Below are 23757 nucleotides of genomic sequence, written 5' to 3' on the forward strand. Positions count from 1 at the left end.
CTGTTACTCTTTACTCAGTAGGTAAGCCCAGTTTGGTGGCTGCAAAACTGGGCTTTGCTTACTTACAGGACCTGCTGCAGTAAGTGGGTGGGTGTGACTGCAGTAAAAAAAGCGTTTTAGTGCTGGCTACAGCCTAAAAAGCAACAAGGCCATCAACCCACTCACCCCTTGTGTACAGGTTCCCAGTGTTGATGTGTCCCAGTGCCTTCTGGAAGAGCTGGTCCCTATTCATATGAAATACTTGCACTTCTGTTGGCAGTGTGGTGAGGTAGTCTGTGCCTCGCTCTTTTATCCTTCCCTGGGGACACTGGCATCTGCTGTGGCCTTCACATGTGGCCTTGCAATTGTTACTCCAGTGCCACCTCCCCTGCACAGCTTCCCCAGGGAGCACACCAAAGGCCTTGGGGTGTATTTTAAATAAGCGGCACAATTCTTAAAGGCAAGTTCTGCCCGGTAAGGAAGCCCCCTGACAGTACTGGCTCAGTTCCTGCAGGCACTACAGAAACTACAGGCTCCTCTAAGTTAAATGCTTGTTCTGCATCCTGAGGGGAAGGGGGGATGGTGCCTGTGCTTGGTTGCCGCTTTGTGGAACTGCATCCTCCTGTTGTCATCCTCAGCATTCCCAGCACCGAAGTTGTCAGTCACACCTGCACACTTCCACTCACAATATGCTCAAGTCCTTCAATCAGTTGAAACTGTTCAAGTTCACACCTTCTACCAACCCCTACCTGCAGCAGGAGCTACCACCTGGGCTGTTCTTTCCTATAATTTTCCTGTATCTCTGCCCCTACCAACCTTTACTGAAGCACCTTAACCAAATTCTTAAACACATTTAAGTCCAAAGTGGGGCAGCAGGCACAAAACTTACCAATGGCTCTGCAGGCAGGAACCCTCCTTTGAGGTGGTAGCTAATCATGCTGGAAATTGACAGCTATGATTGAATAGCTGAAAAAATACAGGGAAGAATTCAGTGGAAGGTAGTTTTCCAAACACTGATCCATTAGAGAGATCTTGTGAAGGACAGAAACACTATACAAACTAGCCACAGAACAAGTTGTAGCCACTAACAATACTGCAAATATCTCTCTTTTTGAGGGAAAACAGCTTGTACCCATCTACAGAGAACCATGGCCTTAAAATGAGACCTTCACAGTAACCTGTGCCAAAAAAATTCCCTTGTTTACCAGGACTCAGGGGAGTTCCTACACAGCCAAAGAATGAGAGGCTAAAAATAATCATTAATAAAAACCAGCATGGAAATCCCATGATCCTTGACTGAACCAGTTCTTCAGCAGGAGAGTGGGACAGCACTTCTTCCCTGCAAGTCAATGCTGTGCCTTGGAGTGTCATCACAACCACCCTCTTATTTTACCTCTGCCAGGTAGGTTTTGACAGTCCCCAGCTCCCATCACCCCAAGGGGTGACTCCAAAGTCTTTCACACAGAGTCCTTCCCTGCGCTGAGGGACGTGGCAGAGCCAGTGGCAGTGGGAGAAGCTGCCAATGCTCTGTCCAGTGGGAGCAACCCAAGTTCTGCTGGTGCCAAACCCTCCCACAGCCTGCACCAAAATCTGCTTTGACTCTCCATCCTCCCTTTTATGTTCTACCACCAAAGATGAAGCTTCCTACTTCCAGGCCAGGGTGACTAATCCTCTTCTCAGACAATCTGGACAATCTCACAGTATTATTAAAAAGCTTTGTATCATTTACTGAACATAAAATACCTATCAAAAATCTGTTACCTAGTGACAAAAGTAACAATTATCAATGACAAGCACCAGAAGAGTCACAATTACCAGCACCCCCAGCCCCAAGTCAGTCAGCTGGCATCTGAGGCGAGTTAGCTGCTGCCCTCGGTGTCGTTGGTGAGGCTTTCGGCCAGGTCCCCAAGCCCGGCTTTGCTCAGTGCCGTGATCAGGTTCTCGGGGGTGGCGTGAGCACCCTCCTGATCCTGCCAGGCCACCAGCAGCTGCTTCGCTCTCATCTTCACATCCTCGCTGTCCAGCTCAATCTGCCGTATATCAGATTCCTTCATCTCCAAGTAGGGGGCCAAGGCCTTCCACTGCTCCCCCAGCCTGTTTGCAAAGGACTCGATCTGCTCACCCGTCATGGCTTTGTCCCGTTGCACCTCTGGACCTGGAGAAAACAGAGGAGGAATCAGTGAAACACAGGGAACATCTCCAGACACTGCAAATTAATCTTCTCTGATCTGCCCCATTTCAAATCTTCTGACAGCCTGACTTACACCTTTCCTGTAGCTTTTCAAACCTACTCGAGCTCTGAGAGCAGATTTTTACAGGTGCTTACCTGGGTTTCAAGAGGAATGTCTCTTAATGCCCATAATAAAGAAAATACTGCTTTTTATGTTATCTCCTATTATACTGAGAGAGAAGTGCCAAAGTCTTAAATACATCAGAACTGCCTCCTCCAAATGAAAACAAGGATTTTGACAGGCAGACTATAGTTTTCAACACAAGTCAATTATAACATTAAAATACAGAGTGATCTTTAACACAGTTGTCTTTTGGAATTTTTTAGTCACCTTACTCAAGGTCAACCCAGGTAAAAAAAAAAAAAACCCAAACCCAGTTTACTTGCCTTTTTTCTCATGCTACTACTAGCAGCAGGACTGTGACAGTAAATGTCATGTTTAGTCAGTACTTTAAGGAATTTTCTGTCATTCTGGCATTGACATAAGAACCATGGAACACTAGGCTCTGCTGAGAAGCCAAGTGCTGTAGCGATTACACAGATGGCTTTGCACATTCATAGCTTATCATGGTCTACAATCTATGGCTTATCACCCATGTTTATTTCACAGTTTTAAAGAAGGAAACACCAAAGACTGAATTATGTAGAGAAATTAATAATAATTTTTAATAAAATATCTCACCCTTGTACCACCTGAAAAAACAGCTGGCATGGAGTAGAAGTTTCAACTCTACCCAGTGCTTTTCAGTCACACTCATTTATCTGAACTAAAGTCACGTCGAGGGGAAAGGATAAAAGATGCTGAACAACAAAACAATAAAAGCCCTCAGATCACTTCCCTTATGTCTAAGCACAGCAGACCACAGCTCTGCCATCGTTGCTTTAAGACAAGATTTAAAGAAAGATGTAAATCCCACACAGTGACACCACAAAGGCTGTGTGAATTAGCATTAAGCTGAAGAGAAAAGAACTTCTCTACTATTGCCAAGGAGACTGTGGAGAAGGTCAAGTGCCGGATGGAAAAGGGAGACACAAGAGAGATTCACAGAGGCCCACAGGTGGCCTTCCACTACCAGAAAAAAGCTTTCAACAAAGCTGCCAGAGGTACCCAGTGTTTTGCTTCCATGCCCTGCATATCCCATCTGCCCATGATGGATCCAGGAGCTGGCACACAGTTACAACACACAAGGGAGAAGGTGCTGTGAGATGAGGGCATGAATGAGGATGGAAGAGGGCAGATTCACAGACAAAGGAGATGGGAAGGACACCTAGGAGCACGACATGCCAGGATTAAAGGCAAGAGACAACCAGGAGTGGATTGTGGAGAAAAATGAGCAAGACGATGTTTGTCAGGAATGTTGCTCTTCTCAGCAAGAACCTTTTACCTTTAAAGTATTTTAAATGAAGAGGAAGTAAAGACCTCAGAGTTGGAGTATGTTAATTTTTGAAAGTCCCAAAACTACCACCCTAGGAGGGGCTAGGGGAAAGTGCTTACCCCAGCAATTAAAGGGCGGAGAGAAGAGGAAAGTGGGTGAGGAGCACTCACACAGGTTTTTACACAGCTGGTATTTCAGCCATGAACACCCAGTGACACTGGCAACATACACACATAGCAGGAAAGGTGAAAGAGGCTCCTAATGGAAGTGCTAATCCAACAGGTTGGATGCTTTCAGCATTGCAGGCCAGGACTCTGGGAGGTTGCTCCTGGTGCCCCGTGTCCTGTAAAGGCTGCGCTTTTTGGTACGAATGCACTGGGGTAAGCAGGACTGATGGCCTTCAGTAGACTATGTTAAAACACAGATTCTGCATTACACATAAGAGAAAAACTGAAAAGACCGAGAACATGCAAGTCTTACTTTCATTGTTTTCCTTTAATAAAGCATCATTATCTTCCTCATCTTCATCTTCACCTGTTTTTATTTCTTCAGAAGGAGGCTACAATGAAAGAACTAAACATCACTGGATGAACTTTGTGTTCAAAGAGAAATTCTATAGCTCTGTGCTTGTCTCTGAAACATGTGTTAGAATGGAAGGCCTGACATGATCCCACATGAGAATTAAAAATCCCCCATAGTCTCCTAAATAACAGCAACAAGTTCTAATAAAACACATTACTAACTAAAAAACCTAATAAAAACATCCACTGACCTCACAGGATTCTTCCTTTTCACAGTAATAACTACTAAGCATTCCATAGTGAGCTTTATCACTTGCTTAAAAAAAATCCCAGCCAATCAACTTTGAGATCACTACTGATGAACATTTTTTTAAAAAAGTCGTTATTATTGTTATTCACTTATTTTATTCCTCACTTGGGAATTCCCCAAAGTTTATGCACTTTCAGACTTCTGGAAGGTGGCAAACAAATACACAAACAACAAACTTTTCACTCCCTCATTTAGCTACTGATCAGCCAAAAGGTTTCATCTTTTTCTACATTTCAGCCACAGGCCTTCTTATGTACATATTTTTTTCTTGCGATAGCATTTGGCACATGACAGTAGTACCATCAGGAATATTGCAGACAGCCATACCTTAATACATTCAACAAATTAAAATACATTTGCCCTCCCCTTATTTTTTCTGAACTTGCTATTAGCATACAGTTAACTCTGATGGCTGGACAAACAAAACAGCCATACATTAAAATCCAACCTTTACACCTCAGTAGTTTCACATTACACACAAGGAAGGTCTCAGTAGAGGAGCAGGGGTTTGTATCTGCAAGACATTGCTGGGTTGTGTGCTAACTCAAAGGTGTAGAAAGTGCCCCTTCCCCACTTGCAGCCTCTCTTACCACTGTGTATAAAGTGATCTGAAAGGCCCCTTCCTGGACTCAAATTTTTACTGTTGACCAAGCAAAGGGTTAATGCCTTTGCTCCACAAGGTTTATTCATGTTTTGCATATTTTAGAAGTCAGGGAGCTTATAGAAGAACTCTGGCAAACCTTGCTGTAAAGCTCTGGTAACACTTAGCACAGCACCTTCAGCTGCACATGCTGCCCCTTTTCCTGCCACCCCACTATATTCATGAGCCATAATTCTGGCTTATACCTTCCATAAAATTGGTCTGCACTGCAACATGGAACCCAAGTGGCTGGGTTCATATATATAGATATATATATAGGTATGTGTGTGTATATATATATATATACACACTCCTGCCTACCAACAGAACTGCCACAGCTGATTTTTTTCCCCAGAGTACAAGGCAGGGCTCAACAGTTACTAGGTTAACCAATGTTACTTAGTTTATTGTTACTGGGACCTTCAGAAATTAGACTAATTTAATTTGTAATTTTTACTTTAGTGTACAAACTCTTTTCCTAGCTGGGTTTTTGGGGGTTTTTTTTGCCCCCTCTGTGCCCAGGTACCAAATGGACTGTAGAGAGACAAGCAGAAAGTGAACTAATTCAACTTTAATTATTATAGGATAATATTACTTACAGGCAGCTCCTTGGCTAATTTGATTACCATGTTTTCTAGATATTCAGGTAAACTCTTGAATTGTTGGTTTGTTGGCTGGAAGAAGTGGGGACTTCTGCGTGCCAGAAGTCTCAGTGCTCTCCAGCCATAGTTAGAATTGTTCACAGCCCTACAATAAAACACAAGTTTGTTTAGTAAAGTCTGGCATCTATAAAAGCACAGAGAAAGATTTGAGACTTTTAGTAATATAATTCTGTCCAAATTTAAACAGTTTTTGTACATTTCTGGAGTCCTGCACAGATACTAGTAATGCTGAGAACAGTCTGTTTTCTTTAACAAGCCAAACATGAAAGAAATTAAAATCAAGTGAAACACAGCAGAGATGGACATACTTATACTTATTTTCCACCATGTTTTCAGGGTCTGCTTGTTCAATAGCTTCTTCAAAAAATTCCTCCAGTGTTGGCATATATTCCCTAAGAAAATCAAATAAGGACATTAATATGTTTCACAAACTTCTCTAAAATAGACAGCATTTGGTTCCTTCAGACACGTCTCAAGCTCATCCACTGAAGAAAGAAAAACAAACCCCAAACCAACCCATTCAAATTAAACAATTTTAAATAAGCAAAGAATCTGTTTGATACACATTGCTATAAAATTATTTACTGCGTAACCAGCGGAGCATGCCAGCTGTTGCTAGCACTACCTATTACATACATCTAAACCTCCTGCCATACTAAGAGGTGACACCAACATCTGTCAACAGCATCTGCACGGCTCACAAGTGCTCAGGAGTCTAAAATACTTGTTAGTTTTGTGCCATTTGACAGCATCAGTAAAACATGGCTGTCCCTGCCACCCCCATCTCAGTTCCGTCTGCTCTCGGAACCACTTGTGGTTGGTTCTGAGAGGTACTCAAAGCAGCACAAGAGGAACCCTGACCTAAGAACAGAACAGAAATGAAATTTCACACCATTGGGACAGTTTGCTGCTGAGAAGACTCTAACCAAGAAACACAGATTGTGTAAGAGTTGTAGGTTACTGAGAGCCAAGACTCTCAGTGGTGCAAAGCAAGCTCAGAATGATCTGTATTTCTCCTACCTAATGCTGACAGAGACACAGCTGCTTCTACAAGGTCTTATCCGTAGTAAAGGGTCGGACAGGGGGTGAGGCACACTGCTCTAAAAACTCACTTCAATTTTGTTATGAAAAAGGCATTTTGCCCAGGGCAGCAATGCCCTGCGCATTATCACTGACTACTGGAAGCAAAGCCAGCACCTTGAAAACCCATCAGAGCCCTGCTAATATTATCCCCAGAACAACCATCTAAAAAGGAGACAGCTAAGGAAGTATTCCCCATTTGAATGGAGATGTGAGGAACCAAAGCAAAAAGCTACAGTCACTTGACCACGTACAATCACAAAGCCTACAATAAAAACTTGGAACTGAATCCAGATCCTATGGGACCTATTTCCTGTTTACCATGGCATGCATTTTCTTAGTTTATCTCAATTTGTTTAGGCCTTTATTTATTAATTTATTTTTATTTAAAGACACTGCAGCACAATACAATCACACACAGGGAATCAAAAGCTTTGGTCCCAAACACAACTCCACCTTCATCCCTTGGCCTAGTAAAGGCAAGTGTCCTTGTCAGAGACCTTCCTGTACATCCCAGCCTCACAAGAAAGGAGGGCGCTTCCTCTGCAAAGCTCTGAACCTCTGGAAAAGCGATTCCTCCATTCAGGATATCTGCACAGGTAGCACCTCACCCCAGGCAACCAGATTCTACAGCCACTACTAGCAGAGTCCTCTTTGGGAACTCTCCCATTCCTTCTCCAAATTTTCTTACTCTGCATTGTGTCTGCACAGAAAAAGGGATTTTGGTATCTGTAACAAACAAAGTTATGCAGCACATTACATTTTAAGTATTTCCCACAATTGTGCAAGCTGAAGGGACAACCAATAACTGCATTTTTCTGCATCTGTCCCACGAGTAGATACGGTATGTGCTGGAACAACGCCTGGTAGCCAATTTCCTCTTATCTAGCATTGTTCAAAGCACAGGCCTGCTCGAAAATCATAGCCAAGTAGCATGCTAACTTCATCAGAGCCAGACTTGGCAATCTTCCTTCATTATATAAGGTAATTAATTATACAATCATGCTCTATAAAATGGGAGTTTTCATCTGGTTTTCAGCTTAGATTTTACTTTACTAAGCCATGAAAATTACTGACAGCATAAATATTCGAAGAAGTGAGGAAAATTGTAAGGGGATTTCAAGGCAAAGACTTATGCAAACACCTTCTCTCAAGAAGGTGTGAAATGCACACCTCATAAAATCATCTTGTATATTTTCCTGATGCCAATTTGTAACTCTCTAATTAGAGTGCTAATTAGTTACCTTTAGACAAAAGATACACCCATTTTTTACCTACCTACTCTCAGATTTACAGGCTTCCATGTTATCAGGACATAAATTCCAAAGGCGGGTCAGTTCCTCACTGAAAAGAAAAGCATAACCACACATTGTTTATGTTCATCATTCTACAATTCCACACTCATGGAGTGTTTTAAAGGGATCTGTAAAAGATGGTTACAAGGAAAGAAAGCCTACTGCAAGTTTTAAAAGGATGATATATCCTTTGGCAGTTCTTTCCTGGCAGTTCCAAGCTAAGGAAGTTTGAAAATTACTGCATAGAAAAATCAGTGGGAGAAAAAAAACCCAAACACAAAACCCCCCAAACCAACTAAACCAAACCCAGAAACTCTGTAATGGAAAAAGAATCCAACATACTTCCCCATTAGGATTTTTTTGTTGGATCCTTTTCCTAAGAAGTCCTCTGGAGCTGGCCTCTTTCTCACAGGCCTCATTGGCTTAGAATCAGGAGGTCTAAAGAAAAAAAAAAAAGGATGCTCTTTAGTATCAAACCAGTAACATCTCAAGAACAAAAAAAGCCATTTCACCTTCACCTTGAGATGGTGCCAAGTTAAATCATAACAAAAGGACTGAAGGACAGTGAGTCTAAGAGTGGAAGGAGGCAGTGGGGAAGAGGAGAGAGAAGGCAAAGTAAAGATAAGGATTCTGCCAGACACCAAAATTAGTTCACTCAAAAACGTAAAGGTCTACCAGAGTCCCAATAAAAAGAAGGAAGCAAATCACATTTGTGCCAGCAGCACATGTAAGTATGATCTACCCTGCTGCTGGGATCATCTGCTCTATGCTTGCAAGGTCTCTTTCCCCAGCTGCACCTCATTTCACGGGATTAGAGAATGGAGATCCCAGAGCACTGAGGTTAGGGCAAGACCTACCCAAGCTGAAACTCTGGATGAGATCTAAAGGAGACAGAATATTTATAAAAGTCAGATTTCATAATTTTACTTCCCCGCAATCCCCCTGCAACAGTAATTCTCTCTTCTAACAGCTCCCCTCCCTTTTTTTGCAAACAGTTTAAGTCATGGAGAGGTGGCTGCACCTGAGAGCCCACACACCCATAACCAGCTCTTCCCTGACACACTGCAAGCCTTACGACTTTTGGCAGAAATCTAAGAGCCTTCTGCACTCACTGTAGGGACAGGCAGCTGCACAGATCTCCAAGCTGTGTGAATGGCTAATGCTCACATGCACCATGGGTACCATATTCTGAAGTGGAACCACCATTTCAAACAAGCAGCAGAAAGCTTCTGTTTCGTAACACAGTTACCTTTCTTTCACAAAGCTGGGGCAGCCCTCATTTTTCCATGAGTTCCAGTTTTCTTCAGTATTTAATATATGCTGTAGAAACACAGAAAGTATTGCATATTATTAGGATCATAAGCACTTTCAGAGTTGACTTCAAAGTTTTAAACTAAGCTATTAAAATTAAGGGGAAAACTTTGTTCTAGGTTGTGTGTTTCAGTCACTATCTTAAAGATCACCAGTATAATCTTAGGCAACTGGTTTAATTTATTAAAAAATGGTGTATCTTCTCTCTTCAAAAATTGTGGGAAAGGCTTTATTTCCCCTGGTATACACAAGAAAATAGATGGAGTCAAACTAAAGGAAAAAAGGAAAGCAAAAAGACAACTTCTTGGGTTTTTATTAATTTCACTTGTATTTTATTTCCATGTCTTTGGGCACAGGACTCCTATCTGCAAAAAGTTTTAAATTTTTTTTGCTTTCCAATAACCCATCTCTCCTGTATGTCCACATGCACATATAGGCATATTTCCATTTCTCCCCAGCACAAGGAAGAAAAGAGTATTAATGAAAACATGGGATAAAATATGACTACAAAATAAAAAGACATTATAAGACCTTTTTTTACTGGGATGAGGTAAAAGCTTTCTCAGATATAACAGCTATGTTCCAAAAGCCAGTTTAAGCTGAAACTGATTTTTTATATGCTATACAGACTTTGTTCAGGCAGGCATCAAAGTACTTACCTCTACCATTTTTGAGAACCTTTCCCCATCTGGAGGATTTTCTGAAAGAAGCTATGAATGGGAGAAAAGAAAGTGAACTTTTTGCATTATATCTGTAGCAGAATATGTAGGGGAAACAAAAAAAAACTCAGAGAAAATAGTCCTTACTGCTTCAAGGGTGGTTGATACAATATTATATGCTTAATCTTCTTCCATGTAATTTTTATGAAAGTAGATACTGTACCAACCTGATAAACTGCTTTTGTAGTATCTTCAATCCAAAGAGACTGTTCATCTGTTAGAACATAGTTTGAACTGAAATTGAAAAACAAAACAACACATCAAAAAGTGTGCTGAGGACACATAATTTACACTACATGCCTTCTGAGAAGTGTTGGAGGGGATCTAAGGAAAATACTTAGAATGTGAACTGCTCTGGTCCCAGGGACTCACCATTTATTAGTTTGTGGAATTAATGAGATGTGCTTTCAAGGTTTAGATTCACCCAATAGGAAGCCCATTTGTGTGATTCAAGACCACACCTTGATGTTGGACCCAAAACCCAGCAAATGGACACAATGAAAAGATTTACCTCAAGAAATAACCAAGTGTTATACTACACCATTTGTATCTCATGACATCCTTGACCACCAATAAGTGGTCATAATGCATTTTTATGCATTGACATTGAAATGACTCTCACTTCAACAGGACTGAACTGCAGTTCCGAAGACCTGAATTCCATTCCTTCTCTGTCACTAGACTGCCTTGACAAATAATCCGTAGAATTAGGGTAATGATCCTAACCTAGTTTACAAAGTTCTTTGAGAGCTGCTTATAAAAAGCAATATACAGCAGGTGAGAGACAGCTGCCTTGTTAAGGATGTTAATTATTATGTGCACATATGGCCCAGGGCACAAGGAAATGAACAGAGAGATGGGATTTTCTTCAGCATAATGTTAGATACTAGGAACAGATGGGGTTTGGTTCTATCCCATTAGTTCATAAAAGCAACAATCACCATTGCTATTTCTTGCCATTTTAGACAGAGTTCTGTAGCACACTAAGAAAAAACAAATCAGTAACCAATGCCACATTGCAGAGTCACTATAGATTCAAAATGATGCCCCACACAAGTACCTTCCACTGGTCTAACCACTTGGTGCTGCCAAGGAGAGTCTCCTTCCCTCTCATGGCTGGCACTCACTGAAAGCAAGTTTTAATGGCCTCTACTTCTCTGAGACCCCACAACTCACCAACTTGGCAGAAAACTTACTCTGCAAAGATGAGCAGATTGGGTTTTTGCCTGTATAGTAAATGGCACAAGTTTGAGTAAGTCAAATCAACACTAAAGCAAAGGATGGCAAACAGGCAGAGGAACAGAGAAATTAATGAGACCTCTGCTTTCCTGCCGTAAAATAACTTCAGCCACACCCTGTATTTACCAATCCAAGGCTCCAAGTTCCACAAGAACCTCAGAATAAGTAGACAAACTATTTTAAAATATTTTGGTTTATCTCCAAGTTCCTAGTTCTCCATCCCCAAAATACAAAATATTTTCACACTACCTTTTAAATTTGACTTGTCCCTTTAGATACTGAAACAGTATTAGGTACTGCAACAAGATGTGACGGCGGAAGTTACTGTCACTCAGCTGTAAATCCATCAGCTAAACAACAACAAAAAAAGCAACAGATCTTTAAATATTTATTCTCTTTTAACTTATCTTTGTAAAGACAACATTACAAATGAAATCAAATAAACAAATGGCAGCTTTACTGAAGACTCTTATTCCAGAAATAGAAACTCCCATGTCATTAATTAACAGAGGCAATCCACAAAAAATAAAATACAAAAAAGAATAAAATAGAAAAAGGAATAGAATAAACGCATCTAAATAAATTGGCCAAACAGTGTAATTGGGTACCAGAGTCTCCATCTGTGGAGTCTCAATGTGTGGAGACATTCAAAGCCCAACTGGACATAGTGCTAATCTCCAGTTTAGAGCTTTGAGGGAGGCTGAACCAGACACAGGTTCCTTCCAACCTCAAGTAGCCAAGGATTACAAGACGGGAAATCACATACCTTTTCACTAGTTAGGAACTTTGCAAAATATACATGTTCTCCTCCTGTTTTTAGTTCTTCCAACTTTTTTCGGGAAGCCTGAGTGTCATCCAGTTTATAACTTTTGAAAACAGCCAAAACCTCTTCTGAGTACTATAAAACAGTTATTTAGCACGTGAAAACAATACTGAACCTTTGTAGTTAGAGAACTACACTAGACTTAAAGCCAAGCAAGTAAAATAATTTGTAAATTTGCTATCAGCCCATTGAAACAACCCATTTGTTACCAATGTGTACAACACAAATGAAGTGAAAGCACTATCATGTCAGAACACCTAATCATATGGAATATTTAAAGTATGCTAAGAAAAAGAACGTTTTGGGTTGTAAATAGTGCTTTGTTGTTGAGACATCATGAAGAAAAAAGGTTCACATGATGACAGTGCTACACTGAAAAATTTCACCTGAAAGACTTAAGTCTGGCCTTGATCAGTTTCTGAACTGCACCCGGGTGTTTTTTTTTTTTTGACCCCACTAGTAGACCTCATTAATTACATTTATATTCGGATGTCTGAGCAGATGTCACCTCTTATTACCAGAACACGGAGAACAAAGATGAAAAAAAAAAACTAGACTTCTTTGAATTAAATAAATACTGAGTGACAAATTGTGAAGAAACAGTAGCTCAGCAATAAATCATCTTCAATATTCATACTAACCAAAACTGAAACAGCTAGCTGAAGGGGACATTCAAGTCATAGTTTCTATAAAGAGATTTGCTTCATTAGAAACCAACAATCTTTAGGATCCCACTGGGATCAATACGACTATTCAAAAATAAGAGCTAGGACTAGATAGAGCTACTTATCTTCTCTGGGTACAAAAAACCCACTCAAACCTACAAGTTCTGCTTTTTGCAGCTGTTAAGCCACAAAAAAGTTATTTCTGGCACTGTTGCAACATATGAAGTATTTCTGATACTGACTTACACAAGCTGTATTAGGGGGCTTACTGTACATCTGAACACAACATGTTTGTTTACTGCAAAAGGCTCACTTTAGAAAACAGCAAAATGCATTTCCTCCTGCACTATCATCTTCCAGCAGCCTGAGCCTTTGAACTGTTCCATGCTTATGCAGTCACTGCTACTTGTGTAAACAATGACCTTTACTTAGGCTGAATGGTTGAAAGCACGAACTCAGATTACCTTAAGGAAAGTTTTCCATGACACCTTCTCGTAGCACTGCACAGGATTTCTAAAATAATCTTGAAGTGACCAGAATTTTCTATACAGGTTATAATCTATTGGAATGGAACTGTGGAAAAAATAATGAAAAAAAACCATACTGAAAAGCAGCATTCAAGTTCACTCAGGAATGTACAATCCCAGAAAATATAATTCATTTTGGAAGTAAATTAATGAGTCAGTAGAGAACCCTCACAGACAAATCTGTAACTCAGAATTTGTCCTTGTAAGAGTTTTTCATTCGGTCTGTTGTTACTTTCTCACCACAAAAGCAAAAATAGTACGTAAAAGGGATCTTAGGAGTTTTCAGTATCTGGGAAACAAAGAGGACCACAACTTTTTCTCCTAAAGCATATACTCAAAATCCCTGAATACATCTTATCACAACAAGTTTTGTGAAGGGAATTTGGAAAACTGTCAAAACCAGACTGGTTCTCAGCAAGGGTATGTAATTTTTTCAAATCTGTACATTTCTGTCTTCCAGGCAACTCCACTTGAACAGTTAAGGCACTGTCAGGAGTCTTCACCAAGGAGATACATCTTATCTTCAGAGGGCAGGAGATGAGGAGAATTTGGACCACAACATTTAAGAATATTTCCCAAATAGCTTTTTTCCTTTCACTTTACAAAGCTTTGCTTCAGCTTTTAAAGTTTCTGTAAGCTCACCAACTTGTTGGTGCTTCATCATCTCCCATTTCACCTTCTTCTACATCCATTCCTTCTTCCCTCTCCTCGGTGTGCTAAATAGGAAAAAAATATTTAAAATTTATACAAATGCCACTACAGTTTGCATAGGGTTCTCACAGTGTTCTTTACTACAAACATTCAATTACATATTAGATCAGAAAGCTTAAGCTGGTAACTCAAAACATCTCTGAAGTATTATTACTGTCAAATGTGCAACAAATTCGTGTCTTAACGCACTGGTAGCCTCACTTCTCCTATAAAAAGCTGAAGAGACGGCTCTGTTCTCTGCACACTGTGGGGAAAACTTCGCAGTGAGTGACAGTGCTTATTCCTCACAATCAAACCAATCCTTTTCCCCTCAGAGTGCACCGTTCAATGTTCCAGGTAACATGCCTATTCCCAAAACTACAGCTTGGTCTGGCAGAGGAACAACCAAATGATGAACCTACAGTCCCAAACACTTCTTGTGCAAACAATCTAACATGTTTACTGCAGAATCGGTGAAAAATGACATAGGAATTTTCACCTTCTGTCCCAGAGTGCTCTCATGTTCATTGGTATTGAACACAGTGACATTTTCCAGGTTAAACTGACTCTGTAGGTTAAGCCCTGTGAAAAACAAAGGGTAAGTTTTAGAAGTTGTGAAGTTCCCAAGTCTGTTCATTCAGTCAGCTGTTTATGAAATGTTGGTACTCAATTCTCAGAGCATTCAAAACTTATGTTTGAAATCAAAGCAAAGCAAAGTCACTTACAACATCGAGGACAGACACAAGAACTAGGATACAAGTGCAAAGTGATTTGGTCCAACTGGACTTGGTCTGCAACCACCAGAAACTTACAAGGTTCAGCTTATTTAGTCTCAATGTTAAGTGTGATGAAATGCAAAAAATCTCACCTGACTTTTCTGAAAGTGGAAATAACCGAGCCAAGAAGAGCTGAATTCTTCCACAAAAGACTGTGTTTTGTGACTTAGATAATCTTCTTAAGAGGTCTAGATATCATAAAAAGTACAGAATATTAGTATTTGTTCCTCTTCTCCTTTCTCATGTAATAGAATTCAAGACTTGCTAATTACACGACTTACAGAGCTAACGAAAGGAAGCTCATATTTGTAAATTTAAATGCCAGTGACTTCCTCTGATCAGACATATTTCTTCCAAATGCATTCTTACAATTCTTCTAACACCTTCAACACCAATAAAAAATAAGTTTGAATGAATCCTACTCAAATACAGCCTCTGATATGAGCCTTGTCATTGCTGAGGAATGATATTCTTCTATAATGATCTCCACTGATGAACAGAATTCCCTGAGGTCTGTACGTCTTTTACATTAATAAGCAAGACTCATGAATTTCTATCTGCTGAGAGATGCACCTTTTAACTTTATAATTTATTGAACACATCTGAATTTAAATCAAGTTATTAAACTCACTTTCATTTGCTGAGATAAGTTCTTTAAAACTGCTCCCCCCTCCCCGAAAAACTACCACTCACCATTGCACATGCGTAGCAAGTAATTTTTCCCTGCAGAGTAAAATGTGTTCTGAAACAGAGTAAAGGCATTTAGAACATTAAGAGATAATAAAACCTTCTTGAGCAGATTTAATCCAGCCACAAGGTATGAGTAAGTATGAGTCAATCCTACAGGTAACTCGAAATTTGAGTCTTCTCTTACATAACAGGCAGGTTTCACGCAAAAGAAGATAAAACAAGCAATCCCACAAATTCCAACAAAGCATAAAACACATTTAAATCCAGCCTTCATAAAGAAAAACGTATGTCAGTGAACAGTAAGAACAGCATCCACTTTTTTTTCTGAATACACTAATTTTTACAGTAATTTCCTTTATTATTTCATTTATGATTTATATAAATAAGCCAAGAGCACTCACAAAAGATTTACAGTGTTCACAATACTGGTGATTTGAAAGCAGGAGAAAGAAATTGGTAGAATTAATTGAATTAATGACAAAGAACAGTTTGTGAATATATCAGGGGCTGCAATGTTATCTGAAACAGAACAGCTTGAGTTAATGACTATAGGAGGAAGTTCTGGTTAGAAAATCCAGGTTAGGAAAACACTGAGACAGAAGAATGCTTTTTGGGTGCTATCTCTGGGGTTCCTGACACGTCAGCTACAAGACAGTTAAATTCTCTTCATAAAAATGGTTCATGTAGACAAAAGCTTTGGCAAAACTATGCAATGTTTCGCAAAAATACCCACCGATTTCCACGTAGCAACATTTTTCTCCACAAAAGTGAAAATTTTGTCACACTGATCCAAAGGTAGGCAATCCAGAACATCCCCCAAAAGCACAAAAGGAGTTGATGCAGTGCAGATACCTGTGAGGAACAGGGAATCTTTTATTCAACAAATTTGAACTGAAATATAAAGAAAAAAAAAGATGTGTTGCACTTGCGGGACATTTTATTAAAAAAAAAAAAGAAGAGAAAAGTTTTTATTCCTAAGAAAGCTTGGACTAAAATGGGAACTTTCATTGAAGATATTTCTACACGTACTCAAATGAGACCTGCAAAAGCTTTGCACTAACATAAAACAAGTACTAAAAAATTGCCTGCTCTAATGACCTCAAACAAAGCCTCAAACGATGCTGCATCTTTCTGCAGAACGCAAGTGAACTCTTTCAGACTTCTAAACCCACAGTTAGTCACACTACACACACCCATGAAGCCCGACAGCCTTTCCAAGCACCACTAAAACTGCTCCAAGGCCATCCATCCATGATCTGTAGGTAGTGCCTGCATTCCTCATATCACACAGCTCTTGCTATTCTACAGCTCACAAAACGTACATGTAGTTGACCTATACTTACTAAAACAAACAATTTTTGATGAATAATGTGAACAAATAAACAAAAGGAAGGGCTCAAAGGTCACTTCAGAAGAGACCAGCACACTGATTTCTGACATAAAAAACTGTTACAGAAATAGATTCAAGTATCTGAAAAACAGCCATGTACTGACAAGGAGACGAGCACAAATATCCAGGAAATGTCACTTCTGACTCGGCCAAGTCATTTGACATCTCTGCCTCAGTGGTCTCATCTCTGAAATTATGCTGGGAAGCTAATCATTTTAGAGTGCTGGACAAAGCAGAAAATGCTAATCATGCTGCAACGAAACCCATGCATCTCTATTAAAAAGAAGAAAAAAATTCAAAATTCCAATACAAATGTCACATATATAACCAAATTTAATTATATTATACTTAATTTCTCTTCTAAAAGAAACCCAAGCCTACTTACCACTAGCATAAGAGTCACATATCACCAAAGGTAACTGCTGCAGGTGACTTACAGAAATCAAGATCTTAAAATTCCCTTAAATGGTCCCTAAAACTTCCAATAGATTTGAAAGAGAGATGCTCACCTTCTGTGACTCCATTAATAGCAAGAGAAATAATTGCCAGGAGATTTTCACATGGAGCTTTGTTTATCTAAACAGAGAAAACAGTGTTGAAATTCTCTAGTTCTGACCTAAATGTATCTAACAAAACTAATTTTTTTCTTTACAAGTAAGCATATTTAAAACAAATATTGACATTCAACTTTCCAAAACAATCTATGAAATTTGACCTATCAGCTAACTATAATAAGTTTTTATTGAGTGTGAAACCTTCCTTGACTGCTTCCAGCCACTAAAGACCCAAATACTGGGAGAGTCATTTACCTCTGAAAATTAATACCCCACGTTCAGACTTCATTCAAGTATTATTTGACGGTAACATTATTTGACTCCTTACATCATTCTTTTCAGCTGACAAGGCAGCTTTGTTACAAATACATATTAGTATTGTTACATATTAGTAACAAATCACAAAATAGTTTTGTTCTGAAGAGGCCATAAAGATCTCCCAGTACAAACCCCCCTGCCATGGGCAAGGACACCTTTCACTAGACCAAGTTGCTCAAAGCCCCATCCAGCCTGACCTCGATCACTTCCAGGGATGGGGCGTCCACAGCATCTTGGGGCAACCTGTTCCAGCGCCTCACCACTCTCCCAGTGAAGAATTTCTTTCTGACACCTACTCTAAACCTACCCTTTCCACCCACTCTTAACGTACAGTTAAAGAACAATGCACATTTATGAATTAGAATTTTAAGATGTAGCAGACTTTCATAAGCATTACAAAGAACTGCTGGAAGAGGCTCAGTCAACAGCTCCCACCATAGTGTGACACCTGTAAAGTACAAGATTCTACCAATCTCCTTGAATCATCTGTATTTAATCTCACTTACTTATCACATAGTTCCTGTTTTTAATAAACAATGTTTTCTTACACTAAAGTAAGTTGCTGTTACATTAATATACTAGCCTGCAAATAGAAATTTGAGGTTCAACAAGAGATAACCTTCAGCAGTTTAAAGTACTTACTATTTCTTCTTCTACAACAACTCTAAAAGCTTGATCCAAGGTACACTTCTTTTCATTTTCACTGCAAATGCAAACATTCCACCTTAGTTAGTAACAACACTCAGGCACAAGATTACTAAAAGTTATCTGAATAGGCACTTTTTAAAAAACCAAGTGGCCCTTACTTACCTCCCAGGAACCTGGTTAAATGCATTCAACAGCGGCTTGATGCTTTTGTTAATCAGAGCCTCTCTGGTGGATGTCTACCAAAATGCAAAGAAAAAAAAAGCTACAACACCAGTACAAAACTAAAAGGATCTTCCTATTCCTCTGACAGTGGACAGAAATACTAAGGAAGCTTTCTACCACGCACCATGTGTTAGTTTACAGAGAGAACTTTGGAACAAGAAGGGCAAATAACAAGCACCTAGCAAATTAGACACCTGAGCTAGTAGAGCATCACACCTCAAACCCGGGCTAACAGTGTGGTGAAAACAGCATTTCTAAGGGATACACAGAGGAACACGCTGTTGTGACCAACACTGCATCTATCGTCTCACGTGCCACACTCACAGCTTCAGGTGGTTATGGTGGTTTGGGATACAAATCGCAGAATATTCTGAGTTGGAAGGGACCCACAACGATCATCGAGTCCAACTCCTGGCCCTGCACGGACAGCCCTAAGAATCACATCATGTGCCTGAGAGCCTCTCTGTCTTCAAGGGAGTTAACAGCTCCTCCCAATTTCGTATCACCTTCAAAGTTGCGTAAGATCCCTGCAAGTCCTGCACCTTTAGGAAGGTGTTGAAAAGCACTTCTTAGCACTTCCTGCTAAGAAGATGGTCTAAAAATTACTATTTCCTGTTACGAAATCGATCTAATGGATCGAGCGCTTGTGCCTCGACCACTTCTGTGCAAATCCCACCCTCTTGTCTGACAGCCTGGGTCGCAAACGACAGGATCCAGAGGCCTGCGTACACAAGCAGGCCTCATGCTCCGGCAAAGGAAAAGCATCCCTCAGCAAAGGCGGCAAGTGCAATACACTCAGACGTTTTGCTGCGGGGGGCACGCCATACCTTCATTGTCTTTTACATTAATTTTCGCTAACCTGATGGCTGATCCTCCCCTTGGCAGAGCCGTCGCGCAGCCCGCCCTCACTCCCGCACCGCCGTACCTCGGCCGCGCTGAGCGCTCCATAAAGGAGCGCCCGGGCCGCTCCCGGCAGCAGCCCCAGCCGGGCCGCGGGCCCGGAGGCGCCAAGGCACAGCCCGGCCCCGCAGCTTCCCGCCCGGCCGGGCCCCGCCTGAGCAGCGGGGATGGAGGGAAGGGTAGAGGGGGGAGGGAAGGCAGGAGGGAAGCGGGGGAGGCTCACCGTGAAGCGGAGCCGCGCCTCGGGCAGGCTGAAGAGCGGCGGCGACATGTTCCCGGCCGGGCGGCGCTGCGCGGCGCGGCGCGCGCCGATGACGCCATGGCCGCCGTGCCCCCGGCGGGAAGAGGGAGGAGCGCGGCCTTTGGCGGCGGGATGGCCGGGGAATCGCGGCGGCATGGAGCGGGGCCGGCTGGGAAACACCGCCGAGATCGCCGAGTCCAGCCGTTAACCCAGCACTGCCGGGCCCGCCACTACAGCACGGCCCCAAGGGCCGCGCTTTTTGAACGCTCCCAGGGATGGTGACCCCACCGCTTCCCTGGACAGCCTGTTCCCATTGCTTGACAGCCCTTTCGGTGAGGCAGTTGTTCCTGATCGCCAACCTAAACCTCCTCTGGCACAACTTGAGGCCATCTGCTCTTGTCCTGTCACTTGTTACCTGGCCACAGCCTCCTCTGAGGTGTTGTAGAGGTCTTCCCTTGATGTCCAGGTGTTAGAAGGATAAATTACTGGTCGATGGAATTGCCTTGTTGAAGTTGAGGACTTGACATGTTTCAATGATCTCAGACAAAGGTTAACAAAGCTTGGGGAGAAGGATGTGCCACTGAGAGTGGACACAAAAGAATGCAGAATTTACAGGCCACCAGAACATTTGGCAGAACTCCCGAGATAAGGATGGAATTAACAAAGGCAACGCGGCAACTCTGGTGAAATCAGCTTGAGCTAGGTAAAAGGTAATTCTGACAGGGAGATTGCAACCACCTACTTATGGACCACCAACTCAAGAAAAGGCCTGACCATGTGACTAATTAGCATGAGAATTGAGGCAATTATTTAACCAACATAGGATAGAATACAAATGAATAAGAGAACTATGTAACTTGTAGCCAATGAACATCAATGCCCTTGTCTGCTAAAATGTATAAATAGTGAAACATTTTTGTAGTAGGCGTGCTTGCTTTGTGGATTTGCCACCCAGCACCCCTCTCTGCTCACAACTGGAAATAAATCAAATATCTTGACTCAGTGTGTGGATTGGCCTCTTGAATATCAGGTGAAAGAGCCTGCAACAACCTGAGCCTCCTTTTCTCCAGGCTAAGCAACCCCAGCTCCCTCAGCCATCAGACTTGTGCCCAGACCCTTCACGTTTCATTATTGCCAAAGTGGAAATGGTTTTTTTTCTGATAAGCAATCCTAGGCCACAGTCTGCCACCATTTTCAAAGTATCACTGAAGTAAGAATGATTAGGGATTTTTATATTGTCAGTCAAATCACCTCAGCGCTCACAATTTACAGGTTGAGCAATATCCTATGGATACCTCCTCAGTGACAGAAATATTTCCAGAAGAAATTACACTTCTCATGATCATAGAATCAAAATCATAGAATTGTTTGGGTTAGAAGGGACTTTGGTGTCCGGCCAAAAGCTCAGGTACTGCCAAACTCTTGTTCATAGGTGGGAAGAAGCTCCAACATCCACTATCCTGTTCATATGGGAAGAGGCAAATAATATTAAAATTAAATTTATTGTCATTATTAAATGCAAATATTTAAAATAACGCATGAAAGGATAGATGAGTGTGTGGGGCTTTTTTTGGTGTGGTATGGCTGTAGTTAGCTTTTTGTACCGGGAGAGGGAAGTGTTTTCCCAGAAAAGGAGGATGCAGTGTGAGGGGCAGCTTGAGCCGCGCTTGGGTGGCTGGTTCCAGTCGCTGCTCCGCTAATGGGGAGATGGAGGCACCCTGCCAACCCAGAGTTTGTCACCTCATCTATAATTGAAACCATTGTTTGACGCTGCCTAAAAAATGTGGGCTGTGCCAGAGCCATGCCCATTCATTTCAAATCATGGGGAAAGGGGCTTCATAACATTGAAAATAGGCTCCACATGATCTGTCTTTTTGGATGAGTCACCTGCACGTGCTGTGAGACTTGCTGAATGTTGTTCATTCAGGCTTGGGAGAAATTCTACTTTCCTCCCCCCCCCCCTTCTATTTCTCATCTCTTATTAAAATCATATTATCAGCTGAATAAAGGGCCATTCTAAATGAGTAATTTGAGATTATTCTAGCCCCCATCTCTTGCTGTATGAAAGACAACCAAAGAAGAGCTCTCTAAATCGGTTATAAAGTTTTTAAACTTTAAAAAGATGGTAGAAAGTGAAAGTAGAAGTGTTCCAAGGAGATACTGTCAAAGGAAATGGTCTTTTTTTGACTATAGATATTCCTTAAGCCAAGACTAATGTTTTATATGAACAGAGAGGACTGCCAACATACTGAAAAAAGCAGTACAGTATATTTGTTAACGAGTACAACATGCCTGAAGACTTTTTTTCTTGGGGTAGGAACAAATGAAGAGGAAGAACAATGTTACTACTGCGATTTAATAGTGTTTTATAGCCACCTCTTGTTTGATACCGATTTTTTCCTGTTTGGAACGGTGCTTGTTACTTTCTCATGGATCTCATGCCGAGCGGGGATCAACAGTGGGCTGTTAGTGCTCATGTTGGGTTGTGGACAAATGAGACTGCAGTGCCTGAAGAAGTTCTCACTCCAGCAGCTGCTGTGCAGCCAGGGCAGAGACTGCCCCTTCAACAGCAATGTCAGCAGCATGGCACTTCTGCTTGCCACGTGGTCTTGTCACCCTGCAACATCTGACAACATTGCTTAAAGCCATCCTCATCACCTCCTTAACAGAGGTGCCAAACTGTGCTCTGGGCTGGCAGGCAACAAACTGGGTTTTGGGATCAAAAGCTCACTCAGAGGAGTAGTGCTGTGTACCTGTAAATTAAAATGCCACAATTATCCTGGATATTAAGAAGAGTCACTGTCCTAAATTAGCTAGCAGTATGTTAGAAAAAGCTGTGTCTTCTAGTATGTGCTAGGTGGGAAGCTAAGGGGGGGGAAAAAAGGAGTAAATATTGCTTTATATAGAAATATTGTAAGCAAAATAATGTTTTAGCCCAGATTTGAATGCTATCACCAGCTGAAAGCTCAGATGGATGAAAGCAATCAGCAGCAACAGTATCTCAGGACACCTCTGTACTCAGAGCTCAGTTGATAGAACAGATGTTCTATCATCTTATGTCAAGAGGCTGTGTAGTTGGAATTACAAAAAAATTCACCCAGATGCTGTATTTTGGAATAAAATCCTATTCCAAGACCAAATTGAGTTTCCATTTTAGTTTCTGTTACCATTCCTACAGAAGGGCATGTTTGGAGACTCTGAAGCCTCCCATCTCTGATGGCAATAGGGCTTAGTGCTTTGTTCTCCCTCTGTCATCGCCCACCCTTGTGCTTAAATGCTTTTCTTCTCAACCCACTTCCTTCCCCATCGCCCTGCACACCCTCCAGTGTGGAAGTACAGGCATTAAAGCTGGATAAATTGCCTTAGTAGGCTGGTTAAAATAGCTTACCTGTTACTTCCAAACCAGTCATGGGAAGTTGCACAAGGCAGTTTTATCTTTTAAACGATGATGAATACAAGGTGTCCTACCTTAGGCACTTAATTTTAAGGTGGCATCCTGCCAGCCACTGTAGCTTGTTACTGACGGTGCGATACAATTAATAATGTGTGGACTGATGAAAGAGAAGCTAGATTAACACAAAAAGTAGCCCCTCAGGAAAACTTAAATAACATTTTTATAAAGTGAATAATAGAGAATCCTTCTGCATTTTATTATTGTATTACACTCTTCACCAGAACATACGTATAATTTTTATGTTTGTTAAATCTCATGATGATGTTCTGGTGCATTTAATACTTTCAGGATTTTATCTCGATTTATTGAATAAATTGCTGGGGAATATATACCATATGATCCCATTCCCTCATACCAGTTACAGCAGACATGTTTCACTGATGCGTTTTGGTGGCATTTTTCAAATAATTTGGTAAGAGTGCCTAGAAAGGGTTCATTTACCTCAATTCACCTAGAAGACTGCTTCACATGTGAATCTGAGAATGAATAATTTTTCT

General features: G+C 41.1%; 1 protein-coding gene across 3 annotated transcripts; it reads right to left on the reverse strand.

Moving 5' to 3' along the window:
- Positions 1-1682: 1682 nt before the first annotated feature.
- On the reverse strand, positions 1683-19895 carry THOC1 (THO complex 1). Of its 3 annotated transcripts, XM_042030184.1 has the most exons (22): positions 19789-19895; positions 18606-18679; positions 18438-18498; positions 17433-17499; positions 16267-16385; positions 15537-15585; positions 14936-15031; positions 14567-14649; positions 14020-14093; positions 13315-13423; positions 12129-12260; positions 11612-11712; positions 10291-10357; positions 10064-10114; positions 9343-9413; positions 8951-8974; positions 8436-8531; positions 8077-8142; positions 6027-6110; positions 5656-5803; positions 4066-4144; positions 1683-2134 (listed from the first exon to the last, which is right to left on the reverse strand). In XM_042030184.1, the coding sequence occupies exons 1-22, from the start codon at positions 19834-19836 to the stop codon at positions 1839-1841; spliced, it is 1995 nt and encodes a 664-aa protein (XP_041886118.1). In that variant the 5' UTR covers positions 19837-19895; the 3' UTR covers positions 1683-1838. The 3 variants fall into 3 exon arrangements, with proteins under 3 accessions (XP_041886118.1, XP_041886127.1, XP_041886136.1); XM_042030193.1 differs by lacking the exon at positions 8951-8974 and having other exon boundaries at positions 19789-19894; XM_042030202.1 differs by lacking the exon at positions 4066-4144 and having other exon boundaries at positions 1945-2134.
- Between the last annotated feature and the right edge of the window lie 3862 nt (positions 19896-23757).

The sequence above is a fragment of the Corvus kubaryi genome, unplaced genomic scaffold (assembly GCF_017639235.1).
Source record: "Corvus kubaryi isolate FWS band 111438036 unplaced genomic scaffold, C.kubaryi_AGA036_p1.0 132, whole genome shotgun sequence".
Lineage (NCBI taxonomy): Eukaryota > Metazoa > Chordata > Aves > Passeriformes > Corvidae > Corvus > Corvus kubaryi.